The 18,233-nt window shown below is 39.0% G+C and overlaps 1 protein-coding gene across 2 annotated transcripts in view; it reads left to right on the plus strand.

Annotated features, from left to right (window-relative positions):
* TMEM131 (transmembrane protein 131) overlaps window positions 1-18,233 on the plus strand; it is a 97,197-nt gene that overhangs the window by 15,374 nt on the left and 63,590 nt on the right. Inside the window, exons 1-3 of one of the 2 annotated variants that reach the window (XM_080575493.1) lie at window positions 1,906-1,982; window positions 4,570-4,631; window positions 15,415-15,455. In XM_080575493.1, coding sequence (XP_080431619.1) covers window positions 4,599-4,631; window positions 15,415-15,455 — 74 coding nt within the window. In that variant the 5' untranslated portion in view covers window positions 1,906-1,982; window positions 4,570-4,598. Of the gene's footprint in view, window positions 1-1,905; window positions 1,983-4,569; window positions 4,632-15,414; window positions 15,456-18,233 lie in introns of those variants that run through there. The other variant, XM_080575492.1, reaches the window with a different exon arrangement.

The raw sequence follows: 18,233 nt of genomic DNA on the forward strand, positions 1-18,233 counted from the left end.
ACAGAAAATGAAACGGTATTTTTAGCATTTACTGTTGCTTATTTTATCTATTCTGTCAATACTAACCTACTGTCTGAAAGGAAGAAAACAGGATACACAAGCTGGAAGCTGAAAAACTTGACCCTGCAATCATGTAATGTCCTAGCAGTGAGAGTGACTGATACTGTAAGGGATTCTCCTGAATCCGATAAATTTGCTTCTTGAGGTGCTTTAAAGGGTAAAGGCTGTCTGTTTAGAGAGATCTGTGTATACCTTTTAGAGAATACTCTGGCATAGGCAAGGAAGAAAGGAGACTGATTCTTCTGGCCTTGAAATCCATGGATTTGAATCTTCATCCCCTTTTTTTTTTCTTTGGGCCCTGAACATGCTAATAACACTTAAGTTTGACTAATAACTATTAATCAGGCTTCAGGGCTTCAGCTGCCTGTAGGGTCAGGAAGAAATTATTTTCCTAATGCGTAATTTGGCTTCTTGGCTGCTGATTTGTGCAGTGGCGGATCATGCCGTGACAGCTGAAGTGCTTCCTACCCCAAATGTTGTGTTGTGCCCCTCTCGTAGCAGTTGCCAGGCATGTGGCAGGGGTGGCTGACATGGCGCAGTCAGCAGTTCTTAATTTGCTGCAGTTCACTCTTCCAGAGCAGTGGGGTATGTTTGCCTTTGTATTAGAGGTTGGCTACAATATTAGGCTGATTACGGGGCACGGTGGTGTGGGCACAGACTTTGGGAAGGAGTTTTTCCTCGAGAAGTTGTCGAGGACTTTGTAGAAGCTCTTCCTCTGTAGTGTGGGGAATGGTTCACCTAATACAGCGTGCCCAGATGATCTCACACTTAATTGCTGGCAGAGTCTTTTGGCATTGGTAATAGCCTATTCTCCATTGGTGACATACATATTTTGTGTAAAGGGGCAGAAAAGACTATTTTTGGGCTTCCACTGCCTTGTGAACTCGTTTAGCTCAGGTACTGCAAGTCCAAGTAGTGAGCAGCTGCTTCTAATTCTGGAAGGGGCACGTACTGAGAAGGAAGCGTGCTGCTGCCCAGGCAGCGTCTGTGCTTCGCTTTGAAGAAGCCTTTGTCCCCACTGTGGGCCATGTCGGGCAGTTTGAGAGCTGCTCGTACTGGGGTTTGGGTGATCCTTTGACTCACCTGTGGAGGTTTTTAAAAATGTAATTGTTTTTGCCTCATTTGAATGAGGTGACTTGTTGCTTCAGCCTGAATTGAGAGTCGGAGGAGTCGGTTTTAAAAACGAGCTTTCATCTCGTGAAGGTATTTACTTGTCATTTCCTTGCTCTGATGAAATCACTGATAAAGTACCAACAGAAGCTTGAAAGTTAGTCTAAAACAAAGTAAAAGGTATAACCGCAGAAACTGCTTCGTGATCTGACTTCAGAAGCAACTGCTGTGAAATGGCCAGCAGCCAAGCTTTGCAGTGCATCTGACTTCACCTGGCACTGTCACCTGCTCTAGGAAAACATTTCTCAAATGATACAATGATGAATGGCACTTCTGTTTAACAGTGTCATCCGCTCAACATGTTCTGTAACATCTGCTGCTTTGTTCATAAGGTATACCGAAGATGAAATAACAGTGGAATGGCTGAGAAAAGTGTTTACGGAAGGGCTGCCTGCATTCAAACTGCTCAAGTGTAAGATTTTGGCTAGATCCTGTGAGCCTCTGTATTACTGTCCTTAGGGAAGAAATAATGCTACTGTCTGCTCTTTGTACCTACAGTGTATCATTAAAAATGGGGAGAAAAAAGCCTCATGAAAATATTAAGAGAAAACATTAAGAATTTGTAATTTGATGTAAAAATGTACATATGAAGAAGTAACATTTTGCATTTTACTGATAGATTATGAATAGAAAAAGCTGTTTTCTAATTATTATTTTTCCCACCTGATGTTGCAGTCACATTCTGCATATTATTCATCTCTGGAGCTGAAAGCTAGAAAACTAAAGGAATACCAACAAGCCCAACCTCAGAGGTACAATTCCTTTTCACTGTTAGGAAAGGGGTGCTCTTATTGTTTTATGAAACTAGTGTTGTTAAACTTACTTTCAATGAAGTACAATAAAAAACATCAGTTCATTCTGGATTTCTCCCTAAGTTAGAAGTGGAGAATTTTCCCTCAGTATCAGCTAATCCATAGCTTGGATTTTTTTGCTCAGAGGATAGGCATGACTTTCGTGTGAAATCCTGATCCACTGTCATACTTTGGTTCTAAATGTAACATGTCAGAGCTTTACTTTCTTTTTGTGCTGCGATTCTTGTATAGATTTTTGGGTGGTTTTAAAGACAAAAATAAACAGTGACTTAAATGTCGATTCAACTGGCAATGCACATACAAGAATCCTCTTGTTCTTTGTTTTACGGATTAAACTTTAAACTGACAGATCTGCTCCAGTAATTTAAGTTTTAAAAGCCCAGATCTTGATGAACTCTAGGACTTGATATTATAACAGCTGTTAAAATGCTGTTTTGTTCTGGTGTGTTTGTTTTTTTTCCCCCGTGTTCTGTATAGTTCTTCATTATAAAGGATTGACAAATACCCCATTTCTTACCGTAAGGATGCCTTTTGTTTGTTCTGAAAATCATTAAGGTAATGATAAATACACAAAATTGTAAGTTACTGCTGACATGATGACTAGTCCTGCTCATGCCACTGTTATATGCCTGGTGTGCAATGCATTCCTTCATAGCCAGAGCCCGCCTCTCCCTCTACCATGATTTTCACCCTTCGGCATGAGCTGGGGCTGTGTTCTCAGCCTGGCCTTGCTCAGCTTCACAATTCTGAAGTGTGGCGGCTTGAAAAGTGATATGTAATACATCATGTTGTTTTGGGGTGTTGGTTTTTTGCTTTTGTTTTGCATAAAAACAGACTTGGAGATGGCAGCAGTGATCTTTGGTTGGTGTTAACTTGTATTTCTGAAAATAGGAAATCAAGGTTCAGGAGCAGTGTACCTTTTTTTTAGGAGGATGTGTCAGAGTATGGGGGGAGCTAGGGGCCCGAAATGGGATGTGCAAACACTGATATGTCAGGTAGCATTTGAAAATAATGCATATTGCTTTTTCTTGTAAAACATCAGAGGCGAGTGGCAGTGTTGGTGACCTTACAATTGTAGTTGTTAGAACACTGACTTTAAAGGGGGAGATGAAGATTCAAATCCCCTTTTTTTGGGCTGTGATTGCAGTAACATCTTCTGGAAGCACAGTGTGCTTGTGTGAACTGGAAACCTTCAGCTTCTTCCTGTTGAAGTTGTGCCTCCTTGCAGAGAGAGAGGTGTGTGTTCTCACACACGGTTTGTGTGAAGTTTGATTAACTTCATCAAACTTAATTTTAAAGACAATTATGAAAAAGGGTGGTAGAAGAGGGTATGAGTTACTTATATGGAGGGGTTTTAATTTTATTTTTTTTACTTTTCTGGCTTGAGGTTGTTACTGTATTTCATCTCAAAGACCTGTGATTTGTATGTGGGGGGGCATAGTCTTTTGAGGGGTAATCTCTTTGAACTTCTTTCCTTTCCAACCCATGTTCGTTCTTGTACAGTTTTTTATATTTTACAGGAAGGGCAATGCCCTTATTTCTTTGTCTTTCAAAGAAAATAGCATTCCCTACAGAGAGGAATTGTGCATTCCCTTTTTAGAGGAATTGAGAACAATTACTTGACCAAGCATTTAGAGGAAGTGAGTGGAGGAGGAATGCTCAATTTGTTTATCCTATATGTGACCGAGGCATGAGCTTTCCATTGACTTGAGTCACGTGGAAGTTCTTGGTGCAAACACTTCTAAACTTCCAAATTTTATTATGTTACTGTCAAGATGGGGAGAGTCGTTGCTTTCCTGAGGATTAGGGAACAGTGTGAACAAGGTTTTCCAGATGTACAGTTAAGACTTTTAGATGTAGGGATTATGAAACTGAAATGCTATTTCTAAGTGTCAGAATTCAGCATGGCCTTTGGTGCATTGAACTTGTTTAGGTACCCAGTCATTCATACCAGTTAAAATACTAAATTAGCATGGTACAGCTAATCTTTTTAGGGAACCCAGAAGAAATTGTTCACTTTGAAGTTAAACATTGTTGTGCTAAAAGACTGATCTGCAAAGTGTGTTGCTTATTAATTTGAACATCTTGGAGCTCTCAGATAATTAATATCATAAGCTTGTGTTTGCTGATTTGTTAAACTCTGCATTTTTATTTTGGGTTCTCATTTAAAGGGAATGGCCTCAAGTTGCACCAGGGGAGGTTCAGGTTGGAAATGAGGAGACATTTCTTCTCAGAAAGAGCAGTCAGGCATTGGGATGGGTTGCCCAGGGAGGTGGTGGGGTCACCGTCCCTGGGGACGTATAAGGAAAGGTTGGACGTGGTGCTTAGGGACACGGTTTAGTGGGTGACATTGGTGGTAGGGGGATGGTTGGACCAAATGATCTTGGAGAGTTTTTCCAGCCTTAATGATTCTATGATTTTATTTAAAAAAACAAGGTACTGCTGATTTTAGATGTGTAAGTTATTTTTGTTAATAACAAGATGTCTTTTTCTGTTAAGTAACTTAGTTTTTTGTTTTTCTTCATAGCTTTCATCCAGTCGGATGGCATAATAGAAATGCTACGTTTTGATGAAGGAGACCTATTGCAGGTACGTACTCGGAGTAAATGATCTGAATTAGCAATGTTTCACCATCTCCTTTTTGATAGCTGTTTTTTTGAAGCTCAAGGGTAAGTGGATTTTTGAAGACAGATAAACATGGAACTTCAGCTAGTCCAAAGACTTTTTGGCCTTCCAGGTTTATTTTCAACAGTATGCACTTGTGTTCGGAGGCTCTTGTTCCCTGGCCTTTTCATGTCAGGAAACTGATGGAGCTTACCACAAGTTCCGTCTGGTCAGCTTGTTCAGGTTTCCCTTCAATTTTTTATTCCCCCACCCACCCACCACCCCTGGAAATCTGACTACTTCTTTGTGTTTAAGGTTCATCTTGATACAGAGTCATGATTCAGTTGGATAGTCCAGCTAGAGGAACTGGGAAGTGTTACAGGATTCCTTAATGTAAATGTAGACCTTGGCACCAAGTCACCACCAGGTTTAAAGAAAGTTCACATCAATGCAGAGAGGTGACTGCTGTTGCAAATCCTATCTTGTCTGGTTTGTCATGTGCCAAAAGAAAGCTGACAAGAATGGCAGCACTACACTACCTGAAAAATACATAACTTTAAAAGAATTATGTACTAAAACTTTGAGATGGTGATAAATGTTGGGTTGAAAGACATAGCAGTATGGCTTAATGCTTTTGAGTTACTGAGTTTTGAAGTTTTGTTGACTAGAATTTCATAAGTACACCCTGTGGGTAGTATTTATGGTGAGAATATGTTTTGTTAAAATTCCTTGATGTTGTTAGCCATGGTAGGTGAAAGGGAGGAGAGATGAGTGGGGAAAAAAACCAACAACAGTAATTGTTTAAACAATTAACGTGTCAGTCAGATGACTGTGTTTAACTTCATTAGTTAATATTTGATTTACAGTTCCTACCTCCTGTCTAGTCCAGAAGAGTCTACAAATGTGAAAGCTGTGTAGTTTTGGGTTCATGATGCGATCATTTATTTCAGGTTAGTGAGGGCTCCCCCTACTCCCATCTACTTTCCTAAGTTGTGTTTTTTTCCCTTCTACTGCTTGGCCTTTAATGTGAGTCAAAAATAACTTATTGCAGGTTTTAAGATTATATTGTGCAAGGGTAAGATCCTTCAAAATGATCTAAACTGACAATTGAAAAGGTTGCAGTCAAAAAAACAAAACATTCCCCCCCATACAAAAAGAAGCCACCCCAAAATCAGGTCCCTAATCAAATAGTAGTTTGTCATACACTAAACACATTCTCTACTAGATGCATATGTAGGCTTATTTTTGGACTTAGAGTAGAATGATGGAAACTTTCCAAATAGTGGTTATGGTCTCAATTACTGCATTTTTGACTCAATATTTTTTTAACTTGCATGGAAATGCCACATATCAGTATAAGTATGTAGGAAAAAAATCACTAGGCTTAGCTTCTTTTCTGTTGCATACTCGATTAGAATATATTTTGCTTGACAAGAGTGGTTTAATAAAAATGACTGACAGTTGTTGGCCCAATCTTTGAGATGAAAAGGATGTAGTTAATTCAGCTATCTACATTTTAGGGATTTTTTTCCACAGGACTCCTTATTTAACCAATTAAGATTAATTTTACAAATTTTGATATTTATTTCTTTTTATTTATTAGCACATTTAATTGCTGTAGCTCTCAGGACTAGGATGGTGGTGCTTTGAACCACCTCAATAATTGATTTAAAAATGAAAAAGAAAAGTAAAATGGATTGTTAATCATTCTGACTTTATTGTGACAGGGAAAAGTTAGTTTAAATATGAGGGTGGAACAGTCAAACACTGACAGTGTAAACTTTGCAATGCTTTGGATTGCATTTGGCTGCCACTTTTCCTAATACATCACTGAATATTTAATTTAAAACACAGCAAGGGAGACAAAAATTTTAATAATTGCTTCATATGTTAGATATTATTATATTAATTACTTATGGCTTTTAGGCCAAAAATTCTTACATAATTAAAGCTAGTTCCTTTTAAACAGAATGATACAGCAAGTTTGCTGTAGCTTACAGTTTATTTCCTTTTCTGTCAATTTTAACATGGTGACCTCTTGTGACTACCTAGTGCAATTAAAAAATAAGACCAGAGCATATTCGTTGCTGTAAAAACAGATTTATATCTTGTGAACAGCAGTTCCTGAAGTTTTAATTCTACTGCATGTCATTGAGTGTTTCTTTTTTAGTCTTTCTGTAATTTCTCACAAATGTCTCTTGATTCTAGGTCATCCATCATTGCAGAGTAAATACAGTGATGTAGTAGTAACTTCATATTGTCTAGTTGTTATGTGACCTTCAGATTATTTTTTTAAATATCAAAAATAATTGTGCACAAAGCAATTAATATTCAATAAATGATAATTTCTAAGCCCTCTCCAATCTTGGTCTACTTTTCTATCCTCAGAGAATTTGGTATCTCTTCAGCGGAAGCAGGCCTTTTTCTTGTTTGAAGGAATTGCTTTCTAAATAAGGCAAATCAAGTGCTGGATCCAGCATAACTTACTTGTTAGGAATTCGTGCCACCTCTCTCCAGTTAAGAGTATATCTTCTCAATACTGTTTCTGTACTTACTTGAACTAGGTACTATTGGTGAACATTCGCTGCATGTTATGAAACCACTGGACGCAATCACATTTTAGGACTTCTCTTGTCAAAAACAAGCAAAATGTATTGGGAAAATTGTGCTTGGCCAGGCTGACTTAAAGTTATTTATTGAAAAGGCATTAATCTTTACATATTTAAGTAAATAACTTGAATTTAGTAAAAATGAAGTGGCAGTGGAAATTTCATTAGTTAATGCTAATGGGTAACTGTAGCAAAGTGAAGACTACCTTTGAGTGTGGGCTACGAGTACATGGATTAGAGTTCTCCATTTAGAATCATGTAGGTAGGAAAAGACCTTCAAGGTCACTAAGTCCAACCATCTACTGAGTCCCACCACTAAACCATGTCCCTTAGCGCCACATCTACATGTCTCTTAAATACCTTCAGGGATGGGGACTCCACCACTTTGCTGGGCAGCCCGTTCCAATGTTTGACCACCTTCTCCATGAAGAAATTCTTCCTGATATCCAATCTAAACCTGCCCTGGCACAACTTGAGACCATTTCCTTGGGTTCTATCACTTTTCACCTGAGAAAAGAGAGCAGTGCTCTTCTCACTGCAACTTCCTTTCAGGTAGCTGTAGAGACCGATGAGGTCTCCCCTCAGCTTCCTCTTCTCCAGCCCCAGTTCCCTCAGCTGCTCCTCCTAAGTCTTGTTTTCTTGTCCCTTCACCAGCTTCTCTGCTCTTCCCTGCCTACACTCGAGCAAATCAGTGACCTTGTAGTGAGGGGCCCCAGACTGCACACAATATTCAGGTTGAACACAATATTCCACCAAGTAGCCTTAACAGAGCAATAGCGAGAACTTTATTCTCTAACATACATGCTTAGAGTAAAGGTTTATATCTGAATAAATTTGTTACTTCTGCCTATGGATGTAAGTTACATGTAATGGGAGAACTTCCTTCTGCCATCTTTGGTTCATGTAATTCAGTCCCCTTAAGAACCCAACAACTCTTTGAACTCTTGAAATAATTTATTTAGATCCTGAGCATTGCGTAAGAATTGTATTAATGCAAATTGTCTGCTGCTCAATACAAGATTCTCCTTAATTTATACGTGGAGGTTTCTTCAGTTGCAGGCAATTTGCAGAAGTCTGTTTAATTGGTTGGCACTTTACAGACATAGATTTTATTGAAATGGACCTCAGGAGATGACCTGGTACTTTATATGGGTAGTGTTGTGAGTAGATGGACTGCCCTTGGCGCAGATGCTTCTCTCCCCTGTTGTTAAAACCTCTAGTGAAGTAATTTTCACAGGCTTCCTGAAGTACCTATGTTTCATACCTAAGTTGTTTTTGCTTTTCTTTTATCTCTAATACATATTTGAGTTGATTTTTTTCCTGCCCTCTTCATAATGATCATTTTGTACTAAAAATACCTATAGCTTATTTATACAGAATTTTAAAAACACTGGGTAACTTTCTTTAGTGCTCAGACAAATAGAAATCCAGTACTTAAGGCATGGCACTTAATCAGGGCATTAATGATTTGAGGCTTTGCGAAAGGACAGAGTAGTTGCTTCCCTGCATAATAACACTTGTTTTAATAATTTCAAATGAGATGTAGACTTTCAGCAGCATCTTGTGTGCTCATGTAGTTTGCATTTCGCTGTGAGTTCCAGACACATTCTTTCTTTAGAACTACTGCTTAGTCAGTTATTCCTAGTTTTATATTTGAGCTCTCCTTCAGCAGAATTTCACCTTGTCAGTCTCAGGCCCCCCTTCAGTGCCTCATCCAGACCTGACAGATGCTTCCAGCCCCTCTGACTCTGATGTCATTTGCAAATATTAGGAGTGCTGACATAATTTGTTAAAAGTAACAATTGTAGGTTGCGTGTTAAGGTAACACACTGTCTTTTTGAGGAATGTATTGTGAAAAGTAAACTGTAGTGCAAAATTTATGTTTCAGAACAAAGTTTTCATTTGCTCTTAGTTTATAAAAGGCTGTTTCCCAGGTCAATCTATTTATCGTGACATCTCTTATCATAGGTATCTCATATTTCCAGCTCAATAGTGAGTGATCTTCCATTGAGGATAAGTGTTTGGAAAGTAATTCTTGTGATATTCCTGCAAGGAAAAAGGAAAATGGTAGAACTCTCCTTTTCAGTCAAATTGTCTAATATGAAATACTTCATTCATTATACTTACACTTAAGATCATCACAGTAAGGGTATGAAATGCCCCCTTTTTTTTTCAGGTTGACTCCTAGAAATTTTTTTTACTGCTATTTACTCGTATTGTGGAATAGCTGAAATAGCAATAGAGAATGGTGTGATATATATTGTTAATACGTATTTGCTAAACTCGTTAAGTTGATAAACTGCTATGAACTGTTAGTCACAAAAGCTGGTAATCAGAAACACAACTGTCCTTAAAATCAAACAGATAGAACCTTAATGTGACTAGCAGTGGCTTTGCCATGAGGAAGCTGAATACTAAGGGACTCAGTTACATGCATGGAAATCAGCATTGCTATTGCTTTCTGGAGGAATTTCAGTATTTTCTGCAGAATCTGTACTTCATTTGTTATGGCATGGTAAATTTAGAATTATCACCTCAACAGAAGTGGCAACCGTTTGGTTCTGGTGTATTGGTGACTGGATTCAGGTGTAAAGTGGAAGTATGTTTTTTATTACCTCAGATTTTCACATTGTATGTTGACTTAAAACATGGTTTTGACATGATCTGCGTTAATACTCACATAGCCCAACTGCTAAGATAGAGGCTGCATAAATGGACAAAAAAAAAGCACGTGGAAAATTTGCTGGACTCATGACCTCTATGAGTGTACTCCACAGTACAAAGTTCTGCTGGCAGTCAGTTGTGTGATGTTCCTTAGAGCTTGATACTGATCACAATGCAACCTAACCTCGTCTTCATCAACCTGGATGATGGGGGAGAGAACACCATGAGTAAGTTTGTGGATGCTGCCAAATTGTGCAAAGTAGTTGATACACTGGAAGAAGGCAGGGCTGCCATTCGGAGGGGCTTGCACCTGGAACTGAGTAACACCATGCAACGCAGCTGGATGGGTCCTGGTAGACAACAAGCTGAACAGAAGTCAGCCGTGTGCCCTTGTTGCAAAGGCGGCCAACTGCCTGCTGATCTGTATGAACAAAAATGGAGCCAGCAGATAAAGGATGTGATTTCCCTCGCACTGCCCCACAAGGGCAGTGTACAGTTGACAGAGCCAGACTTCGCACAGTGGAAGGATGAGCAGCGTTGGACACGGGTTGCACCATGGGAGATTCCAAACTAATGTGAGGGGAAAAAAGGCTTTTAGACCTGAGGCTGATCACACGCTGGACTAGGTTGCTCAAAGAAATTGTAGAAATTCTGTCTTTGTGGATATTTACAACCCAGTGGCAAAAAGCTGTGAGTGACCTGTACTAACTGGACCTCTTCTGAGCTGGGGTTTGGACTAGCTGGCCTCTGGAGCTCCCTTCCAATGCATGTGACGTTACAAAAGAATAGCCATCATCTCAGTTCTTCACCGTTGCTTATGAGTGGCTGATATCCCTCTGCTCCTTTAAAAAAAAAAAAAAAGGCAGTTTCTTCTTGTGCAGGAAGAATTGCCATCCCCAGGCTTTAGTTTAAAAATCATTAATTGCTGCCCAGGAGCCAGTGACTGCTGCAAAGCCACTGTCAATAAGCATGTGTTGCATCAGCTAAAGTCAACTGATGCTTTTTGTTTCTTTCTCTGAGTTTGGGTCATGAAAGTGCATGGCAGTGCATTCTCAGTCCACTTTCAGCTACTTCCCAGATTACAGCAGTCTGTTTTTTTTTTTACATTACCTTAAGCAAGATATTCATCAATAATTTTATTTTAATTATCCTACTACTTACCATAGAGCTGATGAATGCAGCAATGAAGACTTAAGTTGCCATCTGTGTATCAGTTTTGTAGTTGTCTCAGCATGTAGTTGCAAGCAGCACGTAGCTCTGCTATGAGTAGGAACCTGCCATACTATAAAATAAAAATATTTTGAATCTTTACAGAAAAAGGAACCTGGAAGGATGTAGGAATACAGAAAGGTTTTGTAGTTGAGAATTTCACATTAAAGGAATACATTTGGTGTCCAGAAACCTCAGGTTTTGATCAAGAGCTTTATTCCACTTGTTCCCTACCCCCCTTCACCCTTTTTTAACCTTGTTCAAGACATTAGGGCTTTAATTCATTTGTCTAAACATAGGTAACCGGTGCTATTTGAGATGCCCCAGACTATCCAGGACGTCTACACAGACGTGGCAGATAATGGCACAGGGCATAGGAGAAACCGGGCACCCTTCTGGACTGTCAGCCTGTGGCCAGGCACGTTGCCATGGGACGTTGATCTCGAGCAGCAGCGGAGGCCTATGTTTAGATAACTGAATGTAGTATTAGGTAATGTGACCTCTTACCAAGAACTGAAGAATAGCAGTTATAACAAACAGGTGAGATATTAAAATTGGGTGTTGGTTGGGTTTTGTTGTTTGTTTTGTTTTTCTGGCTAAAGTTAACCCACTTGTTTAGACACAGCATTCAGTCTGTAAGGTCTGTTTTTTGGGATTCTTTGTGTATGCCATAGAGTTGTTGTCCAGGATCACCCCACAACTCTTACTGAGTTTGGAAGGCATGCTTTGAGGTACAGATTCTGTGTGTGAAATCTTTTTTTTGAGGGTGTAAGCCCCTGGATGCAAACTGATGTATTGAAACCAGTGCTCGATGCCTTCAAATTTTCTAATCCATTTTCAAGACTTGAACGCACGTTTTTTTGGGGTGGGAGGATTTCAAAGCCCACAGTACTGATCTTTCCCTCTCCCACTTCATTATCCTACTCGGTTGTATATTTTCTACTGCTTTTCTTATGCTGACCTTAATTTTTTGTTGTTAGGCAGTCAGCTGGATCTGAAAACTATTCCAATTGCATTTTTCCCCCTATAACTTAGGTTACTATATCTGTTGAAATACTAATAGTGTTCACATGCAACCTTCTTCTGGATCTGTACTAAGCTTGCCATTGCAAGGTACTGTTTTCTTATTTGTAGTACTTCTGTACAGATAAGATGTAATAAATTTTTCCTATAAATTACTTTCTTGTACTGCTGTATTACAGGTCTATCCTCTGCACTAGGAAAGAATAAACTATATTTATTTAAAAGCTTAATTTATAGTTCTTTTTACCTGATAAACCAGCAGTACTCAACAAAACGTTCACTTTAAAACAGTGTATCAGATCAATCCATTATATAGTTCTTGGTATTTGTTTGACAGTTTTTGGAAAGGGGGTATAGTCACACAGGAAACATAGCATACCAGACTGCAACACAGTCAATCCGTGATTTTGCTTGAATATCAAATAAGAATAATTTAAAACATGTAACACAGCACATTTGTATGTTTTTGTTTACTGCAAGACTATAAAGGTTGACATGTAATAAAAATGAGTGATAATTATAGAAACTGCCACATGAGATTTATTTTTGGTTTAGTTCCATGATGCTGTGGTTAAGCTGATGAGCTGCTGAAGTTGGTATGCTGTATCTTTGCTCTTGATTGACCCGGATTTCAAGCCCCCAAAAAGTCATTGAAATCAATTTGTCATTTTGTTGTATTTAACAGGCATTTTTAAGCAAAAAAAAAAGAAAAAAGCTTTCCTTCATAAGCATGAGTCTTCAGTATATTTTTACTTCGTGCTTAGAATTTGAAGAAGATGTTTAAAATGTTTCAGACTTACAATGTCCTGCCAAAGTGATTTGTCACTTTAAACTTGATGTACAGACTAATATTTTCATTGCAGATCTGTAGTTACAGAATATAGGAGGGAAAACTTGTGTGTAAAATCAGCCAGAGAATTTAACTCCAAAAAGTCAACTACAGCTCTAGCTGTGCAGTAGTTCAACTATTGTTAATGATGTATATTTCCATTTGTTCCTCTATGTTCTTGGGTTAAATTTAGTTTCCACTGCCTTCTGTCTAAAAGTTGACCTGAGTGGGATCTTAGACTAAGACTAGCATTAGGGAATATTGACCACCAGTCGCAATGCTTAAGAGTAGATAACAGACAACTTCCTCTCCCAAATAGTCAAAAATATGCTCTCTTGCTAGAGCCAAAGCTAGTTGTCAAGGGTGGGACAGTGTTGGTAGCAACTATTTTGATTGCCCTGTCATAGGATCTGAACCTGTTGGCTCCATCATCTGACTGTTAGGTAAGTGCTAATAGTTTAATGATGTGCTTTCGTTATGATTCTAAAGAAAATCGGTTATTGGAAGGAAGTTGTTACTTATTTAGGGTGAATAATGCACTTCCAAGGACACTGGTAAGGAATTGGTCCTTGCTGTGAATCAAGCATTATTTTTGTGAAGTAAATTATTAGTAGTAGCAATTTCATAAGTGTCTCCAAAAAAGCAAAATAAAATACAGCTTCTTTAATTGTAGGTCTTCTCACACTTGCACATTCTGGTACTTTTTTAAAGGATTTTTTTTCTTAGCGAAGAGGAGGACAAAGTGTAATTTCTAATTGAAATAGAAGTCAGTGACCCAGCTAAGGGACTTCGGTTCTGAAATGCAGTATGAAAAAAATCCCATTCTCCTTGAGAACAGATATCCTTTTACTAGAGGTATGAACTGTGTCAGGTGAGTCAGGGTGTGCACTGTAGGCGTTATCAAACCTGTAACCTTTTTTCCTTCTCCCAGAAGATTAATATTTTTGGGCTTAGACATAAATTGCATTTTCGAGAAGGACTGAAATCCTAAATTTGAGCTTTGTATCCTATGGCAAGACAGAATTTCTTAAAAGTTGGTAGTTTCATTGGAAGAGTAACTGATGTCATCTACCTGGACTTGTGCAGAGCATTTTACACTATTCCATGTGACATCCTTGTCTCTAAATTGGAGAGACATGGATTTGATGGATGGACCACTCAATAAGTAGGGAATTGGCTCGATGGTCACATTTAAAGAGTTGCGGTCAATGGCTCTATGTCCAGGTGGAGATCAGTAACGAGTTGTGTTCCGCAGGAGTTGGTATTAACATATTTGTCAGTGACACGGACAGTGGGATTGAGTGCACCCTCAGTAAGTTTGCTAATGACAGAAAGCTGTGTTGTGCATTCAACATGCTGGAGGGAAGAGATGCCATCAAGAGAGACCTTGACAATCTTGAGAGGTAGGCCTGTGTGAACGTCCTGAAGTTCAACAGGGCCAAGTGCAAGGTCTTGCATCTGGGCTGGGGCAATTGCAAGCACAAATGCAGGCTGAGTGGGGAACGGATTGAGAGTAGGTAGCTCTGAGGAGAAGAAACTGGGGTGTTGATTGAGAAGCTCAACACAGGTCAGCAGTGTGCACTTGCAGCCCAGAAATCCAACCGTACCCTGTACTACATCAAAAGAAGTGTGGCCAGCAGGGTGAGAGAAGTGATTCTCTACCCTCTGTGGATGCCCCGTCTCTGGAAGTGTTGAGGGCCAGGCTGGATGGGGCTTTGAGCAGCCTGGTCTGGTGGGAGGTGTCCCTGGGGAGAAGGGGGTTTGGAATTAGATCTTCAAGGTCTCTTTCAATCCAAACCATTCTGTGATTTTAGTGTTTCAAAGAGGACGTTCCATACATAACCTTCTTAACTAGCTGGGATTCCTTAGGCAAGGGTAAACTAGTTGAAATTTCTTAGAAAACCTAACCTCCTTCTTTTCAGGTAATTAGCTGTAATGTCCAGTAGAGAGGTAGTAAAGTTGTATGAATAAGAGAGGCTAGAAGATAGCTGGGAAGGAGGTTCAAGTTTCCTAATCACATATCTGTTTTTTTAGCTTGTTATATTACATCAGTATGCTTGGCTGTTACTTGTTTTATGTGTTTTTCTTGGTAATATTTTTATTATGTCTATGGTAAGTTTTTCTTTTGCTCCCTACGTTATCTTTTTTTTCTTTCTCTCAATTTTAACATTTTTAGTTACTGCTTATCTCACAGTTTGTAGCAGTTCCTGCCACTGGAATTACCTGTAGTTCTCGTCTGGGGCCAAGTTGTCTTTGGATAGAAGCTGATAGCTTAATTTCTTCAAGTAATTAAGTGCAAAAAAGCCAGTTTGCATTTTCTGCTCCAGATCAGAACTTTCTCTTTCGTCTTTCAAAATCTGATCTAATAACTTGTAACAGTTGTTTTTTCCCCCTGCAGGAAGTATAATACTGTCATTTTCTTTTTCTGTTACAGACTGAGACAACTATAGGCCTCAGTTCATATCAACAGAAAAGGTAAGCATGATTGTCTGACAGTTTAATCCAGACATCCTATTGAGAGATTGTTAATATTTTTTGCAAGAATAGTGAAGTCTTTGTGTAAACAAAAATCAAGTACAAATCTTGTAACCTTTCAATTATTTGTATTGTACAGAGAAATTTTTAAATGTAAAACATTTTCTAATACTTCTGTTTTAAAGTATTTCTGTATAGATAAAATGCCTTTGCTTAGACATTTTATGTCCTTTGAATGTATGAGGAAGGACACACTACTTATGCATTTAAAATGATTCAATTTATTCATACTTGATAAGAATTTTCTTGCTAATAAGAGTCTCCACTATTATACTGAAAATACCCACTGTATCTGTGTGAGTAATAGTATTTTTAATATTGAGAAGGCTAGGACAATTAAATCACTTAGCATATGAAATAAGAAATAGAAGAATCAATAAATTGAATTCTTTAATTCAGTTTATAATATATACCACAGAGTGATTCTATGTAAATAAAGAGGGGCGATAAACTGAGACTGCTACTGTAGAGACTACTAGTATCGTTTTACTGAAGTTTTATTGAGAAAGGATTGGGTTTTCAACAAGATGGGATGTACAACATATCTATTTAAAGAAATACAGCTAGACTTTTTCACAAGCTGTTTCCATTTCTTTCCAAAGAAATCTAGGGGAAGGACTAAACTACATAATTTCAGAAGAGTTAATGAAAAGTTCTTATTTTGCTATGTATGTAGTTCTAGGTTGCCTAAATGTGGGCTTAAGAGCATCTCTTCGCATGAAGTTTTGAAAAATCTTGGGGGTGGGGATGGGGAAGGAAGGGGGGAACATGACTTTTTTTCAATTTACACCTAAAAAGCCTTCATTCTATTTCTATCACATGCTGCAAGACTCTGCTGCCTCCTGATTAGACATTGACATAAATCCTGTGATGTAAATCTTCTGTTTTGCATGAAAATATTTTAAGTTTTGGCTTACCTTGTATTAGGTTTCTCAGTGAACTTGGAAAGCAGGGTAATAGGAGGAAAGAGCAAACATGAAGAATTTGAGGATGTGGCAAGTCTTCAGATGAAATTAAAATATAAACTCACTTTATCTTTATTGTGATAATGTGAAAGAGAAGAGTTAATATTATGTATTGAAATAAGGCAGTTACTGCATATTTTAATCTGAAGCTTGAGGCAATTTCTGTATTATGGTAATGTAAATTTTGTCAAACTTGTATTATCCTAACTTCTCATTTACTTCTTTAATTAAAGAAGTTTGGCTTAGTCAAAAAAGTCTGCATAAAACTTGAAAATTCTTGTTGCTGCACCTTCCCTACATCTTTCCTATTTCCCCTTCCCCAACAATGGAGGCTTCTCTCTGCCCTTCAGGACTTCTATCTGTTCATTTCTCATCTGTGAAGTCTCTCAGCTTAATGTTTCCACTTCGTGCTACAGCATAGATCTTCCACATATTGCAGCACGTATAGCTGTAGCATATGTCAGTCAGATTGCAAGGATGAAAACATGAATCAAGGAATAATGATGGAACTTCTAAGACCTGTGTTTAATGTATTTCATCTTATGTAGAGTCAGTCTTTATGGAGTTTAAGTGGAATAATATCTTGTTTAAATCATTGTGTCTCCATGGCAAAAAGAAGGTGCCTTTACTGGGACTTGGGGATTATGTGCAACTTTTTTGTCTCCCAAGAAACAGCAGAACTTTGTGGTCATAGAACCAATGAATGGTTTGGATTGGGAGAGACCTTAAAGATCATCCAGTTCCAGACCCCTTGCCATTGGTAGGGACACCTTCTGCTAGACCAGGTTGCTCAAAGTCCCATCCTGCCAGGCCTTGAACACCTCCAGGGATGGGGCATCCACAGCTTCTCTGGGCAGCCTGTGCCAGGGCCTCGCCCCCCTGACAGTAAAGAATTTCTTTATAATATCTAATCTAAACCTACCCTCTTTTAGATTAAAGCTATTACCCCTTGTCCTATCGCTACACGCCCTGATAAGAGTCCCTCCCCAGTTTTCCTGTAGGTCCCCTTTAGGTACTGGAAGGTTGCCATAAGGTCTCCCTGGGGCCTTCTCTTCTCCAGGCTGAACAACCCCAACTCCCTCAGCCTGTCTTCACAGGAGAGGTGCTCCAGCCCTCTGGTCCTTGTGGCCCTGCTCTGGACTCATGCTAATATTTGTGTCCTTCTTGCTCTGGGGGCCCCAGAGCCAAACGTAGGGCCCAGGTGGGGTATCATGAGAGCAGAGCAGAGGAGGGAAATTACATCCTTTGCCCTGCTGGCCACACTTCTTTTGATTTGCACCCCAGGATATGGTTGGCTTTCTGGGCTGCAAGTGCACATTGCTGACTCGTGTTGAGCTTCTCATCAACCAACATCCCCAGGTCCCTGCTCATTAGACCTGTTCTCAGTGGTCTTTGAGAAAGAGGCTTAGTCCACAGATTAGATCTTCCAGTTTTCTTTCTTTTCATTTCTCGTCCAAGAAGATAGCTTTCTGTGTTTGAAGTTCTGGTGTATTAGAGTGTGTTCTGATAAAAACAGTGGCTTTGCAGATTTGAAAAATCTCCTCATTTTCATATTGTAAAAGAAATATACAAACAGCCCATTCCACTTAAGATCACTGGCCTATTTGTCGTTCAGTCGCAGTATGATAAAGACCAGCATTGCAAACTTTTCAATGCTGTGTTGCAAAGTGAATATGCAATTCCCAACAACCCCCCCTCCCCGCCCCGGTTATTGCTTTTGCATGCATTTTTCTTTATAGGTATTTTCTTGCTA

The sequence above is a fragment of the Anser brachyrhynchus genome, assembly GCF_964034855.1.
Source record: "Anser brachyrhynchus genome assembly, chromosome: 1".
Lineage (NCBI taxonomy): Eukaryota > Metazoa > Chordata > Aves > Anseriformes > Anatidae > Anser > Anser brachyrhynchus.